The following is a 23,324-nucleotide window of genomic DNA, read 5'->3' on the forward strand; positions in this document are numbered from 1 at the left end:
AGGGGGAAGGAGAGAATAAGGAGAAAATAGAATGAAATTTTTCTTTTTAAAAAAATTTTTTAAATTTAATTTTTATTTAATATTGGAGTATAGTTGATTTACAATGTTGTATTAGTTTCAGGCGTACTGCACAGAAGGAAATTTTTCAATTGTTTCAAGTTTCAAAGTGAAAAGCCAGAGTAGTCATGAAAGTCCAAGAACATCAGCTAATTTACTGAAGATAAATTCCTATAATTATTTCTATTAATCTTTGATCTTTTCTTGTTATGATTAACATTATTGTCATAGTATGTAAAGTCCCCAAAGTCATGAAGAGCTTAAATATGATCATGACATCATTTTTCAGAATGTAAGGCAAGTATGGGTATCCCCCGAGAAGTACACTTTGCCTTTTCATATAGCTTAAGATCCATTTGCATATAACATTTATTCATTTTTGGTTTGTTTTTCCATGTTTTTTTTCCAGAAAGGATTGGGGTGGAATTATGTTATAAATTCCTGTGTTTACATGCTTGATTGTGCTCTCAGAATCTAGAGGGATAAAGTCTTAAATAAATAAATATCTGTTTCCTTATTTAAAGGTCAAAAACTCTATCCATATTATCCACCATCTAAGTTTTAAAAAAAATACATTGGTAACTTTAGTATTATATATAGTTCATGAACCATATATGAAACAAGACATTCACAGCATTTTTATATAAGGACTTAAAATCCAAGAATGTGATTGAGTTAATTTTCTTTTAGAATTTTATTCAAGGGAAGTAGCTTTCAGTAATTAAATAATAAAATAGTTTACATGTAAATTTATTGTTCATTTTATTATTTACTTTTTTCATTTACATACTCCTTTTTCAGGTTTGCATTCTCTGCTAAGGGATACAGGATGTCAACATAAACTGAAGACGTGACTGTAGATTTTCTAGACAAAGTAGCTGTGCTTAGAATTTAATTACTACAGAATAAAGGAAGAAATGTTATTTATGTTTGTTCAGACAGCTAATGTATAAAGAATACTATTAAATATCACTGACTCACATTTTCACTTTTACTTTTCAATTCTAGTTGAATTAATTTGCTCTATTTTATAATATAAATAGGACATTTTTATAAAAGAAGAAGAGGTTCTTTATAAGTACCAAACAGATTTCATATTTCTATTTATGTCTGTTTTAGTCATTTTAAATTTAAAAATATTTATTTGTGCTTATCTTTCTGTACACATTAGTGGTATTTAATGAAAGATTCCAGTTACTAAAGTGGTATATAACTTTCTTAGAGAATTTGTATATTTCTGTTATATTATTTGTTTATTCTTATTAGTAATAACTATTACTACTCCAATGAAACTGAATTTCATTGGAGTAGTAATAGCTTTGCCTTTATTAAACCTTAGAAGAAATAAATGGCTTTTCTAAAAACAGCTCTTTGATCGATTTAAATTTTAGCTAAGTAAACAGGTGATCAAAGAGTATCCTTATTGTCCCTAATATCATTGTGTTGGGTGTGTGTGGGGCGGGGGTAAAGGAGGGGGTGGATTTGTTTGTATTCTTTTTTTTTCCTCTCTGTTTCAATGTACTAGGTCACTGCTTGATGTTCACGTCAAGCAGCAAAAGGGTTCACCACTGTGTTCCCAAGCTAGTACCAACCAGCCCTGCTGTTTCTACTCTGAGGACAGATGATAAGGCCTCTCCTGTCTCCATGACAACGATGTGTCCTCTGGGAAGCTGCTTGTAGCTAAAGACCTTCTGAGAGCTGGGGGAGGGGCCGTTTCTGAGGAAAATCTCACCTCATTTCCCCTCTTTCCAGCGCAATTTTCTTAATTGTGTCTTTCTTTCATTATGTCTCTACATAACGCTGTATCCAAAAGCCACACACCCAAAACCTTATTTCGTAAACAAAGAGCCATATCACAAGGATTTTTCTAGCATCTGGCACATAGTTTCACATCCTCTTCTCCCGTTTTGTGTTAACTTTATCTCTAGTTCTCCAATTCCCAGAAATGATTTAAATATTAATGATCATTGGAAAGCCAAACACTGCCTTAGCCTGGGAATATTGTTGCTATACATTATGAATATTTGAAAGGAAAAAATGTTTCTTTCTTTGCTTTTTGTTTAAACAGACTTACTAGTATAATTTAAAAATGTAGCTCGCACAAAAATGCCATTTCATCCTTATACAACAGAGATGTGTGCCATATACATTATGCAAACCTAAATTTACCAGATTAATTCATTAGGCGGTGAGCATTTGATTTACATTTGCCACAAATCTTCAGCAATATTTAACATATATATTTATTCCCTTAAATAAGCTCTGTTCCAAGAAAATGAGTTAAAAAATAATAATAATTATTCTTTTTGCCCCGTGGCTCTATCTGGTAATGGTACTGGGCTGGTACAATAACCTTCCCTCTCTTCTCTACGTTTTCTCTCAAGGCGTCTCTTCCAGTTTGTGGCTTCAACTAGTATGCTGAATCAAATGAATTACTGTGTCAAGAGTGTCTTGGGGGCTGGATCCTTCCTTACCCTGGGGTGGGGGCTGCACGTGGACCGAATGCAGATAAGTGGGAACTACGTTTCCCAGAATTCCCTTTGCGGTCCGACTTCGGCTTGGTGACGTGCACACGCAGAACCGGAGCAGCTGCCATATTTGCGCTCTGAGGTGGCGCGTGGTCGCAAGCCATGTGCTAAATTGTGCCTGTGGTTGCTTGTCCTGTGGGCAGCGCTCGGGCCTGCGACTCGTCTAGCTCCGGCCAGATCTTTTTCTTCTCCTCTGGGTCCCGGACCAGGCCGGCGTGCGGCTTCGCGTTGCCGGGGGCCAGCCTCTCTGGCAGGCTACCCACTCTCTGAATCTTCTCTTTTGGCTTCCTTGAATCCTGGACCAGGTGCGTGAAGCACGACCAAATTTAAGCGTGACAAGTCCACAGTTATGTGGGAGGTCTTAGCCTACTTTTCTTAGTAACTAATAGAATAAGCAGACAAAACGTCAGTACAGAGATGAGTAAACACTAAATATGTAGATCACTGTACCTCACAATTGCGGAATAGACATTGTTTTCAAAGACATGCAGAGTATTTACTGAAAAAGACTATATGCCATCTCTGAAGTAAATCTCAGCAAGATTTTAATTAATTAATTAATTAATTTTTATTTTTATTTAAAAAATTTTCTTTAATTTAATTTTATTTATTTTTGGCTGTGTTGGGTCTTTGCTGCTGTGCGTGGGCTTTCTCTAGTTGTGGTGAGCGGGGGCTACTCTTCATTGTGATGCGCAGGCTTCTCATTGCGGTGGCTTCTCTTGTTGCGGAGCACGGGCTCTAGGCGTGCGGGCTTTAGTAGTTGCAGCTTGCGGGCTCTAGAGCGCAGGCTCAGTAGTTGTGGCGCACGGGCTTAGTTGCTCTGCGGCACGTGGGATCTTCCCGGAGCAGGGCTCGAACCCATGTCCCCTGCATTGGCAGGCAGATCCTTAACCACTGCGCCACCAGGGAAGCCCTTAATTTATTTTTAAAATTTTATTTTATTGCATGAATACTTAAGGAGATCTATCCTCGTAACACATTTTTAAGTGTACAAAACATTACTGTTAATTGTAGGTACAGTGTTGTACAGAAGATCTCTAGAGCTTATTCATCTTGATTAATTGAAACTTTATGCCTGTTTTAACTCCCCATTTCCCCCTCCTTCAACCCCTGGCAATCACCATTCCAATCTTTGAATCTATGAATTTGACTCCTTTAGATACCTCATATAAGTGGAATCATGCAGTATTTGTTTTTCTGTGAATGGTTTATTTCACGTCCCATTATGTTCTCAAGGTTCATCCATGTTATCTCATATTGCATAACTTCTTTCTTGAATAGTATTCCATTGTATGTGCATACCACATTTTCTTTATCCATTCATGTGTCATTGCACATTTAGGTTGTTCCCATAACTTGACTATTTTGACTAGTGTTGCAGTGAAAATGGGAGTGCTGATATATCTTTGAGATTGTGATTTCAATTCTTTTAGATAAATAATCAGAAGTGGGATTGATGGATCATATGGCAGTTCTATTTTTAATTTTTTGAGGAACTTTCATACTGTTTTGCATAGTAGCTGCACCATTTTACATTCCCACCAGCATTGTGCAAGAGTACCAATTTCTCCACATGCTTGCCAATACTTATTATCTTCTTGGATGTGTAGATTAATGCTTTTCATCAAATTTGCGAAGTTTTCAGCCATTATTTCTTCAAATGTTTTCTCTCTTTTTCTCTTTTTTCTCTCCTTTTGGTACAAACATTATACGTATGTTGGTGTGCTTAATGGTGTCTCACATTTCTCTGAGGCTGTTTATTTTACTTCATTTTTTCCTCCCTCTGTTTTTCAATTTTGGGTAATCTCTATTGATCTATCCTCAGCTTTGTTGACTTTTTTGTTCTGTCAGATCAAATTCACTGCTGAACCCCTGTAATGAAATTTTCATTGTAGTTATTTTGTTTTTTAACTCTAGGTTGTTGTTATTATTTGCTTGCTTTTTTTTTTTTTATGAATTGACATGTTTTTATTTATTTTTGGCTGTGTTGGGTCTTCGTTTCTGTGCGAGGGCTTTCTCTAGTTGCGGCAAGTGGGGGCCACTCTTCATCGCGGTGCGTGGGCCTCTCACTATCGTGGCCTCTCTTGTTGCAGAGCACAGGCTCCAGAGGCACAGGGTCAGTAGTTGTGGCTCACAGGCCTAGTTGCTCCGTGGCATGTGGGATCTTCCCAGACCAGACCTCGAACCCGTGTCCCCTGCATTAGCAGGCAGATTCTCAACCACTGTGCCACCAGGGAAGCCCTTTTTTAACTTTTAAGTTTTATTTGTTTAGTGATTTTGTTGAACTAATTTTGGAAAGTCTGTTTCCTTAGTGCAGCCTCTAATTTCTCTGCTCAGATTATTTTCCCTTATTTTTCTTTCTTAGCCTGGATACCTTGGTATTACCCTGGGATCAGCATTAGCTACTTAATTGGTCAAAGTTTCTGCTTGAGCCCTCTAGGCCAGTTAATTCTTTTACACTTTGCCATTGGATGTGTGTGTGGCTTGGAGGCTGTTATCCCAGGTCAGGGACTTTGGTTTTTTGGCCCCATGTTCAGCCAGGAACTAGTAGCTTGGAGTTTTCCTCTCTGCTCCTGAGGGAGTACAACCTTGGACATGAACACAGTCTTTCAGACTGCCAGGGATGAGTCTGAATTTATTTTTAATCCTGGCTGCCTAGGAGTCACCTCTGGGTCAGAAAAGTTTATTGTTCAGTCAGTGTTTAGTTGGAGGTTGGGTTTAAGCCCTCCTGGCAAGTGAGCCTTCTGTCCTATTTTGATGGGTTTGCCTGCAGTTCAGGGAGTGCTTTAATGTCTGCCCCATGTCTTCTTCTGATTTCTACTGAGTGGGTGAAGCCTAGTGCATGTATACAGTCTTCTTGACCCATAGAATTGGCTATGACCTCAACAGGGCTGTTTTGGCTTTCTCATTCCTTAGTTCACTCTACTAAACTAATGGCTGCTCTGCTGTTCTGCTTGTATCGTGGAACTACTAGCCTCCTCTTGACTAATGTCCACCTAGATCACTCTTGTTTTCAAAAACATCCTTAGACATGGAGTTCTGCACTTCCTGTTCCAAATAAAGTCAGTCTTCTCACGAACTGCTTTAGAGCATCTTCTCCTTTTGGCCTGCCTTCTCTTGATAGGAGCCCCACACCACTGCAACCGAATCAGAGTCCTGCCTCTCCCTCAGTGACATCCTTCTTTAGGAGTGGGTACTCAATGGTGGGTGGTAGCCCCTGGTCTAGACATGCCATTCGTGGAGTGGAAACTCTGACCTCTGAGTGAGCTGAGGTGGGTGTAGTTCGGGCCCCAAGTACTCTTCATCTGTCATGCCGCGGGTAGAATTTGTGCTATGCAAATGGGGACTGGGTGGGGGAAGAGACACCTGGTCCTCTCAGGAAAGCCTGTCTGGAATAGAATTCCTGCAGTATGTGGCTGGGAGTGGGGATGGGGATGAGAATGAGAAGTGAAGGCAGCCTGTTTCTCCTGGGACTGAGCACTAGGGGCAGAGGGAGACCTGCGTTCTCAGAGTGCCCAGGATAAAGCTCCTGTAACATGGAACTGGCAGCAGGGGAAGACAGTGAGTTGTGGCTCAAATGCCACATACCCTCATTGTTTTTCCTGATATTTAGTAGATTTTCTTGAAGAAATGTTTCTCCATTTGTTGTGTGCCCCTAGGACAATTTCCAGAGACCTTAAATAATTGGTCTTAATAATTTTGACCACTTAAATAGTTGTTTTACTGATGAGAGAGTTCTCTGAGTTTCTTACTCAGCCATGCTAGAAGATTCATCTATTTTACACTTTTAATATATTGGGGGATTTGGTTTTCAGATATGTGTGTGTGTATGTGTATGTGTATATATATTTTTTTGTTTGTTTTTTTATGTGAAGAGTAAAATTGGCCACAATTGTAATTCAAAAATTTTTAAAATTTGTAAAAATTATTTTCAGTGTTGGTGTGCTATTTTTCTCAGAATGTATTCATTTTGTCTATTTTTCAAAACTTTTGAAAAAAAGCAGTTTGTTGTATCCTACTCTATTAATATTTTAATCTTAGCAATACCTATAATTTTATTCCTTTTTTATTCCTTATATTGTTTACTTTTTTGATCAATCTTGCTAGAATCATTGTTTGTTTTTAAGACACAACATTTGTCTTTGTTTATTCTATTACTTTTTAAATATTTCATTAAGTTTTCTTTCTTCTTATCTATCTTTCTGACTATTTATCTATCATCTATCTTCTTGCTTATGGTTTCCTTGGAATTATTCTCTTGTTTTTAAATTACTCCTCAGCTCACTAAGTTTTAGCCATTTTATTTTCTAATAAAAAGATTTCTGACTGTAAATTTATCTACCTCTAAGTACTACTTTAACTTCATCTCACAATTTCTGCAGTGTGGTATTTTTATATTATCAAACTATTTATAGATGTTATTTTATTTCTTTTTTTATCCTTAAGCCATAAATAAGTGTATTTTAAGATTTGGTAATTTCTATTGATCTCCAAATTCCTTGACATTTTCTTCTGTAATTTCTAATGTTCTAGATTAGATTTTGATGTTAGATAATTGTATTTTTCAATGCTCAAGTTTTCTTTTGGTTTATTTTATAGTTTCTAATTTTCTTTTGATATTTCCTATCTGTTCATTCATTATAAGTATATAGTCTTTTACAATCCTTGAATATAACTATATTACTGCTTTGGAATTTTTGCCTGTTAAGTCCAACACTTGGGCCTCCATTGTCTGCCTTTCCTTTTGAGTGTTGTGAAAGGTATCTTGCAGATTCTCTGGCTTCTCTTCTGTTCCTCTGAAGAATATCAGATGAGTTCAACTCCAGACTATCTTCCCTGCAGTGGGCAACAGCTGAAAACCCTGGATGTTTAAGACTTAGCATGGCAACTTTAAATCTGTTGCACATGGGCAAGTTTAAGGGCTCAACCAGATTTATATGGTTCTGTCACTTTCCAGCTGCTGTGGTTGTTTCAAACTCTATGCTGTGATTTCTCAAGTTGTAAGACTGTAAATTTCTATCAAAATTTCAGCTCAGTGCTGACTGGATCCTGAACTCAGATGAAAACAGTAATAAACAGGAAACTCATCCAGTGCCATTTCCTTTTTCCAGTTTTCTGGCTTTTTGGAGTCACTCCCTATACTGAAAGATAATTGTATTTTGTTCAAGATCTACAGTTTTTATTTATCAGAACATTGGTCTGATATTATGTACCTCATCATTTCCAGGAGAGGAAACTAGAAGTTCATTTTTAAGCCTTCAAATATATTCCTAAAAGTTAAATTTGTAATTTAATTGTATCCAAATCAGAAAATGTGGTGTGCTCTGTATGATACCAGTACTTTGAAGTTTTTTGACACTTGCTTTTTGATCTATCATTTAATGCATTTTTAATAAATGCAACATGTGCACTTGAAAGAAAAACTGAGACTTTTTCAAATGTTGTTGCAGAGTTCTTTATGTGTCTAATAGGTAAAGCTAATTGTAATCAAAGATTACATATCCTTACAGGTCTTCCTGTCCACTTGAGCCATCAGTTATTCAGCAAATATGTTAAAATCTTTCATTGTGTGATGGATTTGTCTGTTTCTCCTTGGGATTGAATAGATTTTTGCTTTATATATTTTAAAGAGAATTTCAATAAGTGCATCCAGTTTAAAATCGTTATGTCTTAGAGTTTTTTTTTTAATTGGAGTATAATTGCTTTACAATGTTGCGTTATTTTCTGCTGTACAGTGACGTGAATCAGCTATATGTATACCTATATCCCCTCCCTCTTGGACCTCCCTCCTACCTCTCCCCCCGCATCCCACCCATCTAGGTCATCACAGAGCACCGAGCTGAGCTTCCTGTGCTTTATAGCATGTTCCCACTAGCTATCTATTTTACACATGATAGTGTATATGTTTTAGAGTTTTAAACCTATTTTGTCTCTAATAATATAAATATGTGAGTATTCATTATGTTAGTATTTGCCTGATAATTTTCAAATCCTGTTACTTTTAAGTGTTCTGTATTTTTGTGTTTTAGGTTTATTTATTTTAAATAACTAGATTGTAAAAATCAACATGATATTCTTTGCCTTTTAACTGGGCAGTTCAATGTATTCACTGGTAATTACTAACGTATTACTGACATATTTTTATAGATATCACCAATGCCGTGGTGTTATATTGTATTCTATGCTGAAGTTTTTCTCCAGAGTATACCATTTTTATAGAATACAGTGTGATTTCCTCCCTGGAGTTGTGTAACACAGTCATCCTGGATAATAAAACAGTATATTGCAGTGATTAAGAGATTGGCTCTACAGCCAGTTTTCCTGGATAAATATCTTTATTGTGGTTCTTCCTAGCAATGCATCCTTGGGCAAGTTAAGAATATTACATGTATCTCAATCTCTTCATAGTTCTTATCTTCATCGGGTTAATGTGAGGATTACCATGCAAAGTATTTGAAAATGACTAGATTAGAACATAATAAGCAGTCATTACATGTTGAGTATTGTTAATTTCCACCAAGTTGTTTTGTAGTTTTTATTTGTCTTATTTTTCCCTACTTTTATGTTCCTTCTTGTGCTTTTGAATTTATTAAATATCAAGTTTTTCCATTTTCTTCCTATAGTAGTTTTAACATTTTTATTCCATTTTTTGTCTTTACATGTATATCCTTAAGATTTTAGTAAGCATTTTAAGCAAAATTTAAAGTTAATATCTTTACCAAGCTCCTGAACAATACGAAGACCTTAGAATTCTTTTTTTTTAAATTGAAGTATAGTTGATTTACAATATTGTATTACTTTCAGATGTATAACGTAGTGATTCAATATTTTTATAGATTATGCTCCATTTAAAGTTATTACAAAGTAATGACTGTATTTCCTTATGCTGTACAATATATCCTTGTTGCTTATTTATTTTATACATAGTAGTTTGTATCTCTTAATCCCTTACCTCTCTCTTGCCCCCTCATCCCTCTCCCCACTGGTAGCCACTAGTTCTCTATATCTGTGAGTCTGTTTCTGTTTTGTTATGTATATACATTTGTTTTAGTTTTTAGATTCCACATATAGGTGATAGAGGACATAGAGGACTTACCCTGGTGGTAGTGTGGAGCTGTGCTGCAGAGCAGGTGGGGTAGGTGTGGGTTGGGGCATGGGCTGTGGCCATGTGGCTGCAGTCACAGACACAGACTGCTTCTGATGTACTGCCTGTGTAAGTGCCTGTAATGTCTGCCCCTGCCCTACTAAGACACTGCTCTGGGTCTGAGCCATCTTTGTGCCTTACAGCTGACACGCCCCTCGGCCACAGCAGCCCTCGCCCTATGTGGAGTTGTGTCCTGAAGGAAGTGGGTCTAAGTGGTGCTCAGCTCAGGCTAGGGCATGCCCTGGGATGGTAGGAGGAGTGCAGTTTCAGTGTGCCTTTTCTGCCCTGTTTCAGGAAGGTGGATTTTAAGTCTCCCATTTTATTTTAATTTCAATCATTACATTCTTTATTTCTGTAAATAGCATGATATCCTTCTTCAAGTATGCCTCATAATTTTGTATCTCTCACTCATCGTCTTTTTTTTTTTTCTTTTTCAGGCAGTGTAAATTCTCCAACTATGTTCTTTTATGTCAAGATTATCTTGGTCTTACTCAGTCTTTTGTTTTTCAATATAAGTTTCAGAATCAGGTCGTCATTTTCTATAAAGGAAAAGTCTGCTTGGATTTGAGATTTTTGTTGGGATTGCATTGAAAATAATTACATCATACATGTAATAACTTTCTAATAACTTTCTAATAATATTGAATTTTACCACGCATGATCTCTCTGCTTTATTTAGACTCTGAATTCTGGGTCTATGACTATGAATCTTGGGAGACTTTTTTCTATAAACTAGAGCTAAGACAAGACAGAAATGTTCGCTTGCTAAGGTTTTCTTTCTCTCTGCTTTTGCAAGGTTGAAAATGCTTTCATTAAGTGTGTAGCTTTTTGTGGATCTTGAATTTATTCAGGATCTCTAACCCATACTGGGTTAATCTTTGTCTTCTATTTTCTGTACGCAGGCAATTAAAACCAAGCTATAGGTCACTGGGATCAATAGAAGCCCACAGAATAGCCTCTGACTTTAGTGCTAGCTTACCTTTCACTATCAGTCCTAAGGAATTTCCCTTTTTTTCTGGTAAGGCTAACCATACATTAAAATGATCTTCTAAAAATATTTTATTCTGTTTTTAGATATTTTGTGACAAGAGTTTTAGGATAATTATCCCATTATATGCTGGAAATATACATTCATCAAGGAAAATCCTAGTTATCAGTGTATTACCAGTGTACCTATGAGTTATTCAAGTGAAGAATGTATACATGATTAAGGTAGTGAAATAAAACCTGATTATGTTTTTTTATCCATGCAGCATACATCTAATTGAGGACAACTAAGTAAAACTATTCTTTCACTGACAGAATTAATGAAATGAAGTTATTTTTTTTCAGTAGTTTTTGTTAGGCAATAGGCATTGCTTGTAAACTATAGTTACAAGGTTTACTGTATTTCTGAGATATTTTGTAATTATGGTAGTGGTTTATCTGAATTTAGATGCTAATAAATTTGAGAGTCATTCTCAGTAAGGACTGGAAAAAACTTACTGGTGTTGTTGTTTGGCACTTAAGTATTTTTGTGTTTTCCTGCAAGACTCAATACTAGCAATGTATCTGAAAACTGGTAGTCACATACCCTGTTAGTCATTGCTGATAAAGGATAAAAGGGTGAGAAAATTAATGAGATGCATCCCATACCTTGGATCTACTACAATCTATTAGAAGAGATAAGTGCAAAGGAGGTAATACAGCATGGTATGGTACATAAAATCCTAGATGCACATTAGGCAGTCTGAGGAGAAATGTTTTGGGGAAATCTGAGGAAGCTTTAAAAAGATGATATTTGAGCCAGTTTTTGAAAGATGAGCAACAATTTGTCAGGGAAAAAAAGAGAAAGACATTTCAGACAAAGACTGTAGCATATGCCAAGACAGGAGAGATGCCCAAAAATTGTGTAATTGGAGACTATGTGATTCCGTGGGGAGGAGGCATGAGTTGTGGAGTGATGGCCAATGACAGAGGATAGTAGTGGGATATGTGAGGGACAGGTTATTCAGGGTTTTTTTTTTAACTCTGTAATAAGAAAGGGAAATGGATTCTCTGAATAATGGGATGCCGTCAGGTTTAGAAGACTTCAGATGTGTATTTCAGTATGCCAGCTGGACAGAATATTGGAGAGACTTGAGAGAAGAGGAGAGGAGAAATACTGCAGATGGAAGGATGCATAGGAAGGAGACAGTTACAACAAAAGTTTGGTTGCATCAAATCATAAATGTCTTTCTCTGTGAAAGAATAAAACATTTTAGGTGTTATCATAAGATAAGAGAATGATGTGCATCTTTTACTCTTTTTTCAGTAAAAATAGTGCTCTGGGGAATATAAGACTTAAGCCCAACTTCCTGAAGTTTTGTGGCAAATGTTAATGACAAAGAAGGAGTAAGTACACTTGTAGTTCAAGACAATTTTACAAATAACTAATGATTTCTTTGTTTTAATCTCTTCTGTTATATATCAGGTGTTGTCTTTTAGAAATCTGTAACACCATAGAAGAGAAATAATAGCCATCCTTTCAATTATTTAAAACATTCTTCAACTTTGTCATATAAAATCTTTGAGGACAAGAGGACTTCTTCATTAGTGGGGCTAAAGTCAAGGTCAAGTGTTGCATTTCTATTTTAAGTTATCTGAGTAATGTTTTAAATGGTGTATTGGCAATGCACATTTTTTTAAAATTAAGTATTACTCATATAAAGGAAATTATTCATTTTGAATAGGCAATTTGATTTTGAACATAGAATTTTAGAATTAAAGTACTACTAGAGACAACATCCCTAATCCAGCATTCCCATTCAAATAAAGGGGGAATCTGAGGGGCCAGAATTTGGTTTGCCTGGATTACACTGCTAGTTTTATACCAGAACTGAAACTAAAAGCCAAGTGGCAGAACTCTTGGTCCAGTTCTTTCTGCATTTTTTATTTCCACAAAAATGGTCAGTAAGAACTTTCTTTATGGTTACTACTGAGTAGTTTGAAACGCACAAGAATGATTTTCAAGTTATTGTATTCTAGTTATTTGAAAATTAGTAAAACACATAAATTTATATAGACATTATCTTTCAGCTACATTATTTGAAATGCAGAATTCTCATTTTTCTCTCCACACAAATGGTTTTTCTTTACTAAAGGATCACTTGTTGGTAATTTAGTATCACTTATTGTTGATTTAGTATCACTTATTAGTGAATTTAAGTTTCTTTAATTTCATGGTATTGTTATTTCTATGTCCAACTTGATTAATTCTATTTTTTACAAAATTCTATCATTAAGTTTAATAATAGAAGGATTTTTCTTGTGAAAGTAGTTATTTCAGAAATCTATCAAATTGCATTAGCAGCCCTGTATTCTGAACATTTTTCAGAATATCCTTTAGCTAGGTATATTTTTTAAAGTTTTTTTTTTTTTTTTTTTTTTTTTTTTTTGCAGCTGAGACTCTTCTGAGCATAAGATCATTTAGATATAATGCATATCAATTAATAGATTGCTTGGCTAATGATTATATAATAGGATGCATAAAAAGGTTAAGGACTTTGCAGAGTAATACTTGACTTCTCTGTGGTGTTGACAAGATCTGAAAATTTACCTGAACAGAAAGAAGGCAGTGAATTCCAATTAAGTTACCTCATACCGTTTATGTTGGGGAGATTATGAAATGCATATTTAGATCCAATTCATCAAAAATATAAGCATTATAACTGGAGTTTTCTACTGAGAAGAAACATTTGGTTTTTTTTTTTTTTTTTTTTTTGAAACATTTGGTTTTGACCTGACATAAATCCAAGGGACCCTGAAAAAAAAGTTAATATAAATTTTCAATCACTGCATCATTAATATTTTATGTGTAGATAGGAGTTCATAAAATGGATTTAGTAACAAACTATGTAATATAACATTTATTTACTGCCAAGAAATTTGGAGATTACAATAATTACATTGAGAGGAGCTGAGGTCAAAATGTTTACAGCCAAGGGAGTTAATTGAAATTGATAACAATTGTAGATGGCTACTATTATTGTTGTTGAACTTGGAAGTTGGAATATGTGAACTTGATCTTTTGCACACAGAAAAGTTCACAAAAACTGCTTTTAATAGACTTTATTCTGTAGTATTGCTTGGTGGATCATTCAGTAGGTTGTTATAAAATTCATGTGAACTTTTACATATACAAATGTCAGATCAAGTACAGGTTTCATTAATTATATATGTTTTAAATTCTAACAATAAAAAAAACCCAGAAGCCAGGAAATTAAATACAATAAAAAATGAAATATTTATTCGTTTGGCTCAATAATGACATAGCTCACCATTCTTTTTAGTAATAGCAATTCCCTGCATGCAGTTCATCAATACACTACAAGTAAATAGTTGTGTAAAAGGAATTAACATTAATCTTTTGGTTTGTGCAAAAAACAAAAATTTATATCATGTTAGGTAATTGCACAGCTTAGCCACTATGTTCATGGCTAAAAGGGTCAGAGCCCAAGTTATATCTCTGATAACTTTAGTGTAACAGGAATTAAAAAAATAAGACTAGTCTGCATAAGCAAATACTACAAAAGTTGAGTAAAAAAAAACCTTCCATGAATAAAGGGTTATATCGAGGCAACCATAGTTGGTAGAAAATGATCTAGGTTTGAATTTTTGACCAATGTTCTCCTACTGGAATGGTAGAAAATATATTATAACAAAGAAATCCACAAAACACATTGTCTAACTTTTATTTTAAGAAATTATCCATTGAAAATTCTTATGGATTTAAAAGTTTGGAGTTGTGATTAAAAATAAAAAGAAAAAGCATAAAGTAAAATAAATTGGCATGTCATCAACCTGAAAATAATTTTCTTATGTACAAAATGCAACAAATAAAATTGATCATATTTTTACATTATTTATATTTAAACAAGTTTTGGACATATTTTTAGCAAAATATGAAGTATAGGTTTTGACAGTAGGCAGTATGCAGTGTGTTTCCTTGAAATCTAGAGAGACACCATATGACACAAGTTGAATTAAAAATGCAAAAGGAAAGGTGCTTTTAAATAACTGCAAGCTATTCTGCTTGATGTACTAGACATAGAGCTGGTTGAAATCACTCTACTACCAACATGTGACAACTTCTCACCAAGACTTGTGAAGAATGGATTGAGTAAAATAGAGCAGCATAGGTAATTAACATGCATTAGTGTTAGTCTTCAGACTATTTAATGAATGGTGCAGGATACATCCCTGTTGGAAGCTCGTAAAAGACACATACACTGTGGTACATATTTGATTTAATAGAAGTTGTTTATCAGGATATATATATATACACATAAATATATATATATATATTCCCAAACATGCCCCACAGGATTAAAATAACTATTTACATAACAGAGGGTGTGTTTAATTGACATAAAATGTCAGCTTTGCTGAGAGCAGAAGATGGCAAAGCAACACTGCATCAGAAGATGGAACAACTATTCTAAAGTGATACTTTAGATATACTTTTCTAGAACAGATTTATTAGATTACTTTTTTTGGAAAACATTTAACCAAAATTAAATATAGTGCTCTGGAACTTAGAATAAAATTTGCACTTGCTGAAACAGAATACTTTGCATAAAAATAATCCTTTAAAAATTAGAGGAGACTTTACAGGCACATAACTGTTTAGATATAAACAAACAGACTAAAACACTTTCAAAACTAAAGCCGTCTAGAAAATGGAAGTACCTGAAATTGTTATTAGAATTTTTTTTTTCTGGTTTTGAGCAAGAATTTCATCTCTTGGACAAAACCCTTTTGTCTGATTATTCGAGAAACTTGTGGAGTAGGAACACAGGGATCTTATATACTTTTTTCTCAACTTAAATTTCATTTACAAAAATAGTGACGTAGTATTATGAATAAACTATGAATTAGTGACCAGGGAAATCCACTAGAACAAATTTTGTAAAAATATGGCAGATATGGAGGTTAAAAATAGAGTGGATGCAAGTACTGTACTAAAAGTGTTTGGTGTAGTTACAATGATCACTTTGCACAACTATCCCTACAGTCTAGGTAGCCATTGAGTTTCTCCTCAGCAGTGTCAGCTGGTAATGAAAACAGCAACCTCTTGTCAGTGTTGATACCCTGACTCACAGAGTTGTAGTGATGGAGAGGTCACTGTCTTGTTATAGGCACTGACCATGAGTATTTGTTAAAACAGTCAGTTTGGCATAGACCTCCTCTGGGAGTCCAGTTGACACATAAACTTTACCTTCTTAGGCTGTAAACAATTGATCACAAAGATAATTCTTTGTCTCTTTTTACTTTTGATTTTCCCTCACCTCTTTCCCTTTGCTTTCTTTTTCTGGTTTGTCTTTCTCAAACTTTTCATTGTCTGGCTTTGTTACACTATCATAGGAAGGAGGAGAGGTGGTAGAGGAACTTCCATCTGTTTTTTCTGGGGTGGAGTTCCCATTTAATTTGTCAATAATCATGTTGTCTTTTATAGGTAAATCAATCCTCCCTTTGATTGCCTCTTTGTTATACTCACTTAATACCGTCTTTAACCTTTGCCTTAAAAGATAACATCTGAAATTACGCTGGATGATAGCAGCAGATACCTCCTCTTGTTTGCGTTTCAAAGTGGTTGTAATGGGCTCATAGGAGACTTTGGAGGGGTTCGATGCCATGAACCGATCTTCCATTTGTATTCGAAGGGCATCCATCTCTCCACTTTCACCCAAAACACGCTTTGTAAAGGCAAATAAAATGTCGAGGCAGTGGATCCTGTCCCCACTGACCATGGGCAGATCCATAGCAATGAGCTGGACTTTGTTTGGTTTTGCTATGAGAAGAGGAGGATCCAGGGCGGCCGCGAAATCAGAGAGCTTGGAGAACTCTATGAACTGGGTGGCATCGGGATCAAACTTCTCCCAGACCTCATAGAACATCTCAAAGTCATCCTCACTCAGGGGCTCTGCACTTTCTTCAGTAGCAACACTGAAGTTCTCCAGGATGACAGCAATGTACATGTTCACTACGACCAGAAATGATATGATGATGTAACTGACAAAAAAGAAGATCCCCACAGATGGGTTCCCACAATCTCCCTTAACAGAGCTGCCAGGGTGAATTGTGTCAGGGTCACAGTCAGGTGGTGCACTGTTGAGAATAGGTGCTAGCAATCCATCCCAGCCAGCAGAGGTGGTAATCTGGAACAGGCAGATCATGCTGTTGCCAAAAGTTTCAAAATTGAACATGTCATCAATTCCAGCTTCCTTTTTAACATAGGCGAAGTTGGACATTCCAAAGATGGCGTAGATGAACATGACCAGGAAGAGCAGGAGGCCGATGTTAAACAACGCAGGAAGGGACATCATCAAAGCAAAGAGCAGCGTGCGGATCCCCTTGGCCCCTTTGATCAGACGCAGGATTCGGCCAATCCTGGCAAGACGGATCACTCGGAACAGGGTAGGGGACACAAAATATTTCTCTATCAGCTCAGCGAGAAACATACCTATGGAACAATACAGAGAACAGCTAAACAGTGAGTATCTTATGCTTATATGAATGCTTTTCCTTTGCAAGGTTAATGAAAACAACAAATTTGTTATGAGTATAAACCTTTACTGTTTGGATCCACTTCCTAATATTACCAGTGAAAGATTATAGAGTTTTATTTAATAATTCTATAATGTCATAAACCAATATGGACTCTTGCAAAATCCTATAAGTTAAATAATCTCACGTAGTGGTATGGCATTTTAAGATTATATACACCCAATTACTATGAATAGTTATCCTCACATATGAAATGTGCCAACAGCAAACAAAGACTATTTCTGAAATCTTCAAATATATTGTTTTCTTTTTTCGAATAGTTAAATTCTTCAGTTAGTGGAAGATGAACAAGAGTGTTGAACTTTAGATCTATACACATTATGATTCTTAGATCTAATTTCCATGTTACACAGGTGATAGGCTTTGGGGACTTTTCCAACAACAGCACTTCTCTGTAAATAAACCATTCTTACCTACAATGGAGAGAATCACCACCACAAAATCAAAGATGTTCCAGCCTATGGTGAAGTAGTAGTATCTTAGGGAGACAAGTTTCAGCACAAATTCTCCAGTGAACAGGATAATGAACACAAGGTTGATCCGGGACAAGACTAGAGTCATATATTTGCTCTGGTCATCAGTTTCTACCATCATGGTGACCATATTGAGGCAGATAAGGATCATGATGCTGATATCAAAAACTTGTCTGGTTACAAAATCAAAGACCATTCCTTGGAATTTGTTCTAGAAAGAGAGGAAGGAGAAGGTTAATATGCATATTTCATAAATATCAAGCCATAAAATTGCAGATGAAGTCCTTCTATGTATGGCCCATGGGATGTGCACCCTTCTCACATTACCGCAAACAAATTTGTTTAAAAAAGAGAAATAAATGAAAAATGTCATATGACAAAACCAAAATATAATTGTTTTATTTAGGTCTCATGGGAAGACAAAGCTGAATAAAACATAAATTGGTGGCAACTGGTTGATAATGTGCATGGGCTTTGCTTGATTTTAATAACTATGATAATTTTTACAAAAAATAATGACAACTAATAATGAAGATTTACAAATTAGGTTAATATAGACAGACTTTTAGATGGATGAATATGCCAATTCATTTATCAGTGCTTTAGGGATTTTGAATTATAGCTTATTTCTGTCTGTCCATCCCTCAAAATATGTCAGTTGTTTTCTATTTAATTCTGCCTCTTCTAACTATAATATTTAAATGACATTCAGTAAAGCAGGTATATGCCCTTTTGTGTTCCCTGCCTTACCTCCTCCCTCCACCCTGCTTCCCACCCCCCCCGCCCCGCCTGCACCTACTCCAACTACTCTTAAAAATAATGCAAAGTGAAGTCATTTATAGGATTCATGAGACCTTGTCAAGTCCCAGTTCTGGTGATTACAGGCTTTGTGACTTTACGTACAGTATTTACCTTCTTTGGGTCTCAGTTCCTTATTCCTTACCCATCTAAGAGGATAGGTGATTGAGAATACAGCTCTGTGAACATAATCCACCATCTTTATGACTTTCCACTATAATGAAGCTCCACAGAGTATGCATTCTGAATAAATCTTTTGTGTGTGGGTGTATTTGCTGAAACAAACTATTTTGATGATACCCTTTTCCTTTCTAAAAACGTTAAAAAAATTTTCTAGTCATAACAATGGAGAGAACAAACAGCATAGAGGGAGTCCATGGGTGTAGAATGGGAAGTCTGGAAAACTCCATCTACTTAAAAGGACAAGAGGGTGCCATGTAACAAGATCAGAGGAGCTGGGACCAGGTGCGTTGTTGGAAGCAGTAGGTGGCAGCAGGAGCATGAACCTTGCTTTGGAAGCAGTTATTGGGAACCCTGACTTGGAGGTTTTCAACTGACAAACTAAAGAACATTGCCTCATTTTTAAGAACTTAGTAATTCTTACAAGTGTAGTAGTTGCAAATTGTGTTACACAGTATGTACTTTACAATTAGGTCATATTATATATTGGTGATATCACCTAATATGTTCTGATCCAGAGCACTGCCCAATTTCATCATATGGAAATAGGGCTTTGGAATGTTAAAGAAGATGAGTAATTCTTACTGCAGGCCGAGGTATGGGTTTCTGAGGTTTCTTGGACCCAAGTTTCTTCATTGCATTGTAATATTTTTTTTGTTCCTCTGTCATAAATATGTCTTGACCTCCAAAGTAAAGACATAGTATAAAACTGGTTACAATCCAACCTGTATTACAACAGTACTTTTACAAAAGTATTTCTGAGTCTTTCCTTTAATCCTTTTTTTCAGTTTTTAAATGGATATTATCCTACTTCATATAGATTTATCCTGCTTTTCCCTTTTATGTGAAATTCTGAGTACCTTAACATTATGTAAAACCCATAATCACATAAAACTCTGATTAGCACAGGATTCTAATTTGATTATATTACGTTTAGAAGGAGGCTCAGGAGTCTCAAATATATTTTCATGAAAGAAAAAAAATCTTAGTCCATTTCAGTGTTGACAATTTTACTTCTTTATTCAGCACTTTTTGAGCACTTCCTGTGTCTTAGACAATGTACCCAATATCAGAACTACATAGATATATAAGACGCAGTGTCTATATGCCAACAAACGAAAACAACCCAGTACTGCAGAGATAACAATAATCTGTTTCTGAATCTGTTCCAAGATTCAGAAACAGGCTTTATATAAGGGAGTACCCTTAAGCTAGACCTTAAAGGATGATTAAGGGTTTGCTAGGCAAAGCATTTTAGGAAGAGAAAATCCTATGTAAAGTCATGGAGGGAGAAGAGCATGCCTTGTTCAGAAAAGGGCAGAAAATCCATGTAGCTGTGTATGTAGCAAGTGATAGTGTTAATGGTGGGTGGGTGGTGACCTGAGGAGTAGGGAAGTGCATGTAGAAAGTGTGGTGTGGGAGAAGATGAAGCAGGAAGACTGGGTGGAGATAATTCCTGAAAGGCTCTGTAAGCAAGGGTAAAGCATTGAGGCCCACTGGATGTTTTGAAGCAGTGGTCATATTTTTGAGTCAGAAAGACACTACAGCAGATCTGCAGAGGATGAATCTGGAGAGGAGCCACCAGTTAGAAGCTGGACTCCTCTGCAGCTGAACTGATCACATAGTGAATGGAAGGCAATTTAAAAATGATCTAACTCTGTCATGACTATGAGTGTCCTGGTTATTTGGATGTAAAACAGACAGAACCTCAGAATGGAGAAAGGTGAGAGCTGAGGAATACTTATCTTCTTTTTCTGTTGGTTGAAGTTATCTATGATGACACCAATGAATAGATTCAGAGTGAAGAATGACCCAAAGATGATAAAGATGACAAAGTATAAGTACATATACAGATTTTCTTCATATACAGGCTGAAGTTTAACCTAAATAATATTGAAAATATTAAATAATATTTAAAAACACAATAAATACTTGAGCTAAATTAAACATTTGGTGACTGTTGTTACTTACTATAGAGTTATTTTTGCCTTGACCTGAGATACTGTTCTGCAAAAGCAATTCTTTTTTCAAATTAGTATGACCTAGTATAATGAAAATTTGTAATTTTACAATTGTTCTTAAATCTGTTTTCCCATTGTGGCTTACCTGTACGTATTCTTTAGAGTAAATAGCAGTGGTATAAACAAGGCAAACATTTTGAACCTGTTATTAGTCTTACTATAATTTTTTTGCAATATTTTCTCCTTGGGTTTGGAAATGCTAGCTCTTGGAGATAAGGCTTTAATAACAGAACATCGAATTCTAAGAGGAAAATTCAGCATAAACAGATATGTTCTGAGGAACTATTTTTATTCCTGTTTTCTAAATTGAGTTTCCCTGAAACTTGCTTGCTTTTATCATGATATTTTTGGAAGCTGCTTCACAGACTCTGATTTATCATAATCTCCAGGGATAGGGAGAGACAAGTTACTTCCCCACTGATCAGCTTTCCCAATCTTAAGAGTCTCATTTACTGGACCAATCTGATTCTTCTAATCCATGCAGTTAGATATCCTTTCATATTAGATCTATGATAGACATATGTTAACCAAAATATCATTTACATTGAAGTGAATTGGCTTAAAAAGAGAATTTCTATATGCAGTTATAAATGTTCTGATTGCTTCTAATATAAAATTCTGAACCTTTCAGTTAAATTATCACTATGGAAAAATCTAGTAGCTATAAATAGTATTTGAGTGAAACTTACATCTCGTGAATCAACAGCTGCATACATAATATCCATCCAGCCTTTAAATGTGGCCTGTAAACAACATATATTTGAATTCTGCATAAAAACCTAATCCAAGAATATGCATTTTACCATATGAAAATATGATAGTGTTATTAAGTATAATTTTTTGTACAATATTATGAAATATTCTACAAAGAGATTGAAATGGACTGAATGAAGAAATGAAATTGAAGTAGAACAAGATTTTATTTCAAAACTGGAACTCTTTTTCTTTGTTTGTCTTGGAAGGTATTCTATTTTTTTCTACACTAACATGTAACTAGGTGAAACTCTCATCTCAGTCTCAAATCCCTTTCAAAAGGTAAGCTCTATGATTCAAACCTCTGGTGTGTTTAAACACTCAACTGTTTTCATTAAATTCTTGATTAGTTAATATACTGTCAGTTAAGTCAAAATAATTAAATATTACACATTTTGAAATCCACTCCATAAGATTTGCATTTCCACACATAGTAGAACTATACTCCTTAGATGTTGGTACAATTAATTATCTGTACATTAATCTGTACATTATCTGTACATTATCTGTATCTGTGTATTAATTGATTAATACATAGATTAATAATCTATACATTTAATTACTACATTATATATGTTATTATTTTAATACATATAATTGCTTCTTTGGCATTTATTGCTACAGAAAATTAAAAATGGTAATAGCACAGTAACACTCAATAATAGAATAAGAAAAGACAGGAAGCAGAAATCACATTAAAACATATTAACAACTGAACACTGGGGAAAATACATTTTAAAATCACTGCAAAACATCTTCTTTACAGTCAAGTCATGCTAATAGTACAGGTGTTATCATCAACTACTTTCGTGCTATCAGATATTAATCACTCAAAGAACATCAGAGAAATCATCTTACTTGAAACATTTTGAAAATGTATTCAAAACTCATACAGTAGGCACTTACCACTTGAAGCAATGCGAGATAGCCAGCGCCAACATTATCAAAGTTTACTTTCACGTTTTTCCACCGAGCTTTCTTGCCAAGAGCCTGACAATCACTCAAATTGTTAACTTCACTAACTTCAAACATGTTACCAGTTGTCGTGTTTACACAGTGGTAGAACTTGCCAGCAAACAAATTCACACCCATGATGCTAAAGATCAGCCAGAAGATGAGACAAACCAACAGCACGTTCATGATAGAGGGAATTGCTCCAACAAGAGCATTCACAACCACCTAGAAGAGGAGATAAGGATAAGGCAGCTTACAAATCGTTAAAATGGAAACCATTTCTTCCGTTATTTATTCAATATAAAATGGGTGTGAAGCGAGTTAAATAAAAATCTATGTGGACAAGTTTGTTTCTTCTAATATTTTCTAGGACATAGTCGGTAGGGGAAAACAAACAGTGACACACTGAAGAGCTAAAGGATTTAAAGAAAGCAAAATATGCCAAAGTGTGAAAAGAAATAAACAAAAACCTGATATAGTAAGATGGAGTCAGAAAATGTTTGTATGCTGGGGAAAAAAAGAAAAAAAAAGTTGTATTAAATACCAACAAGAAATAATCATCATTCAACAATACATGTTAACTTTCAAGAGTGTTCATGAATGACTGATGATTTGAAAACATGGTTAAACAAACCCATTACAAATAAACAAAGTATTAATAATGCCTTAAATCTGTATCACCAGATCAAGTTAACTTTTGATGAAGATGAAGAATGGTATAAGGAATTTACAAGGTCCTTTTTCCCCATATTGATAATTCCTAATTTTAAAAAAGTATATTAAATTAGGAAATGAGATGGAATTCATCTCTGGACATAAATTACTGAAT

The 23,324-nt window shown here is 35.2% G+C and overlaps 1 protein-coding gene across 19 annotated transcripts in view; it reads right to left on the bottom strand.

The window, feature by feature from the left end:
- Positions 1–13,971: 13,971 nt before the first annotated feature.
- SCN3A (sodium voltage-gated channel alpha subunit 3) overlaps positions 13,972–23,324 on the bottom strand; it is a 118,572-nt gene continuing 109,219 nt past the window's right edge. For all 19 annotated transcript variants that reach the window (XM_082464855.1, XM_082464856.1, XM_082464854.1 and 16 more), the window contains 6 exons: positions 22,448–22,720; positions 21,478–21,531; positions 20,513–20,650; positions 19,353–19,457; positions 17,730–18,000; positions 13,972–17,212 (listed from right to left, as the gene is read on the bottom strand). In XM_082464855.1, the coding sequence (XP_082320981.1) occupies positions 16,017–17,212; positions 17,730–18,000; positions 19,353–19,457; positions 20,513–20,650; positions 21,478–21,531; positions 22,448–22,720 (2,037 nt within the window). In that variant the 3' untranslated portion in view covers positions 13,972–16,016. The remainder of the gene's footprint in view (positions 17,213–17,729; positions 18,001–19,352; positions 19,458–20,512; positions 20,651–21,477; positions 21,532–22,447; positions 22,721–23,324) is intronic.

The sequence above is a fragment of the Balaenoptera physalus genome, assembly GCF_965194825.1.
Source record: "Balaenoptera physalus genome assembly, chromosome: 6".
Classification (NCBI taxonomy): Eukaryota; Metazoa; Chordata; class Mammalia; order Artiodactyla; family Balaenopteridae; genus Balaenoptera; species Balaenoptera physalus.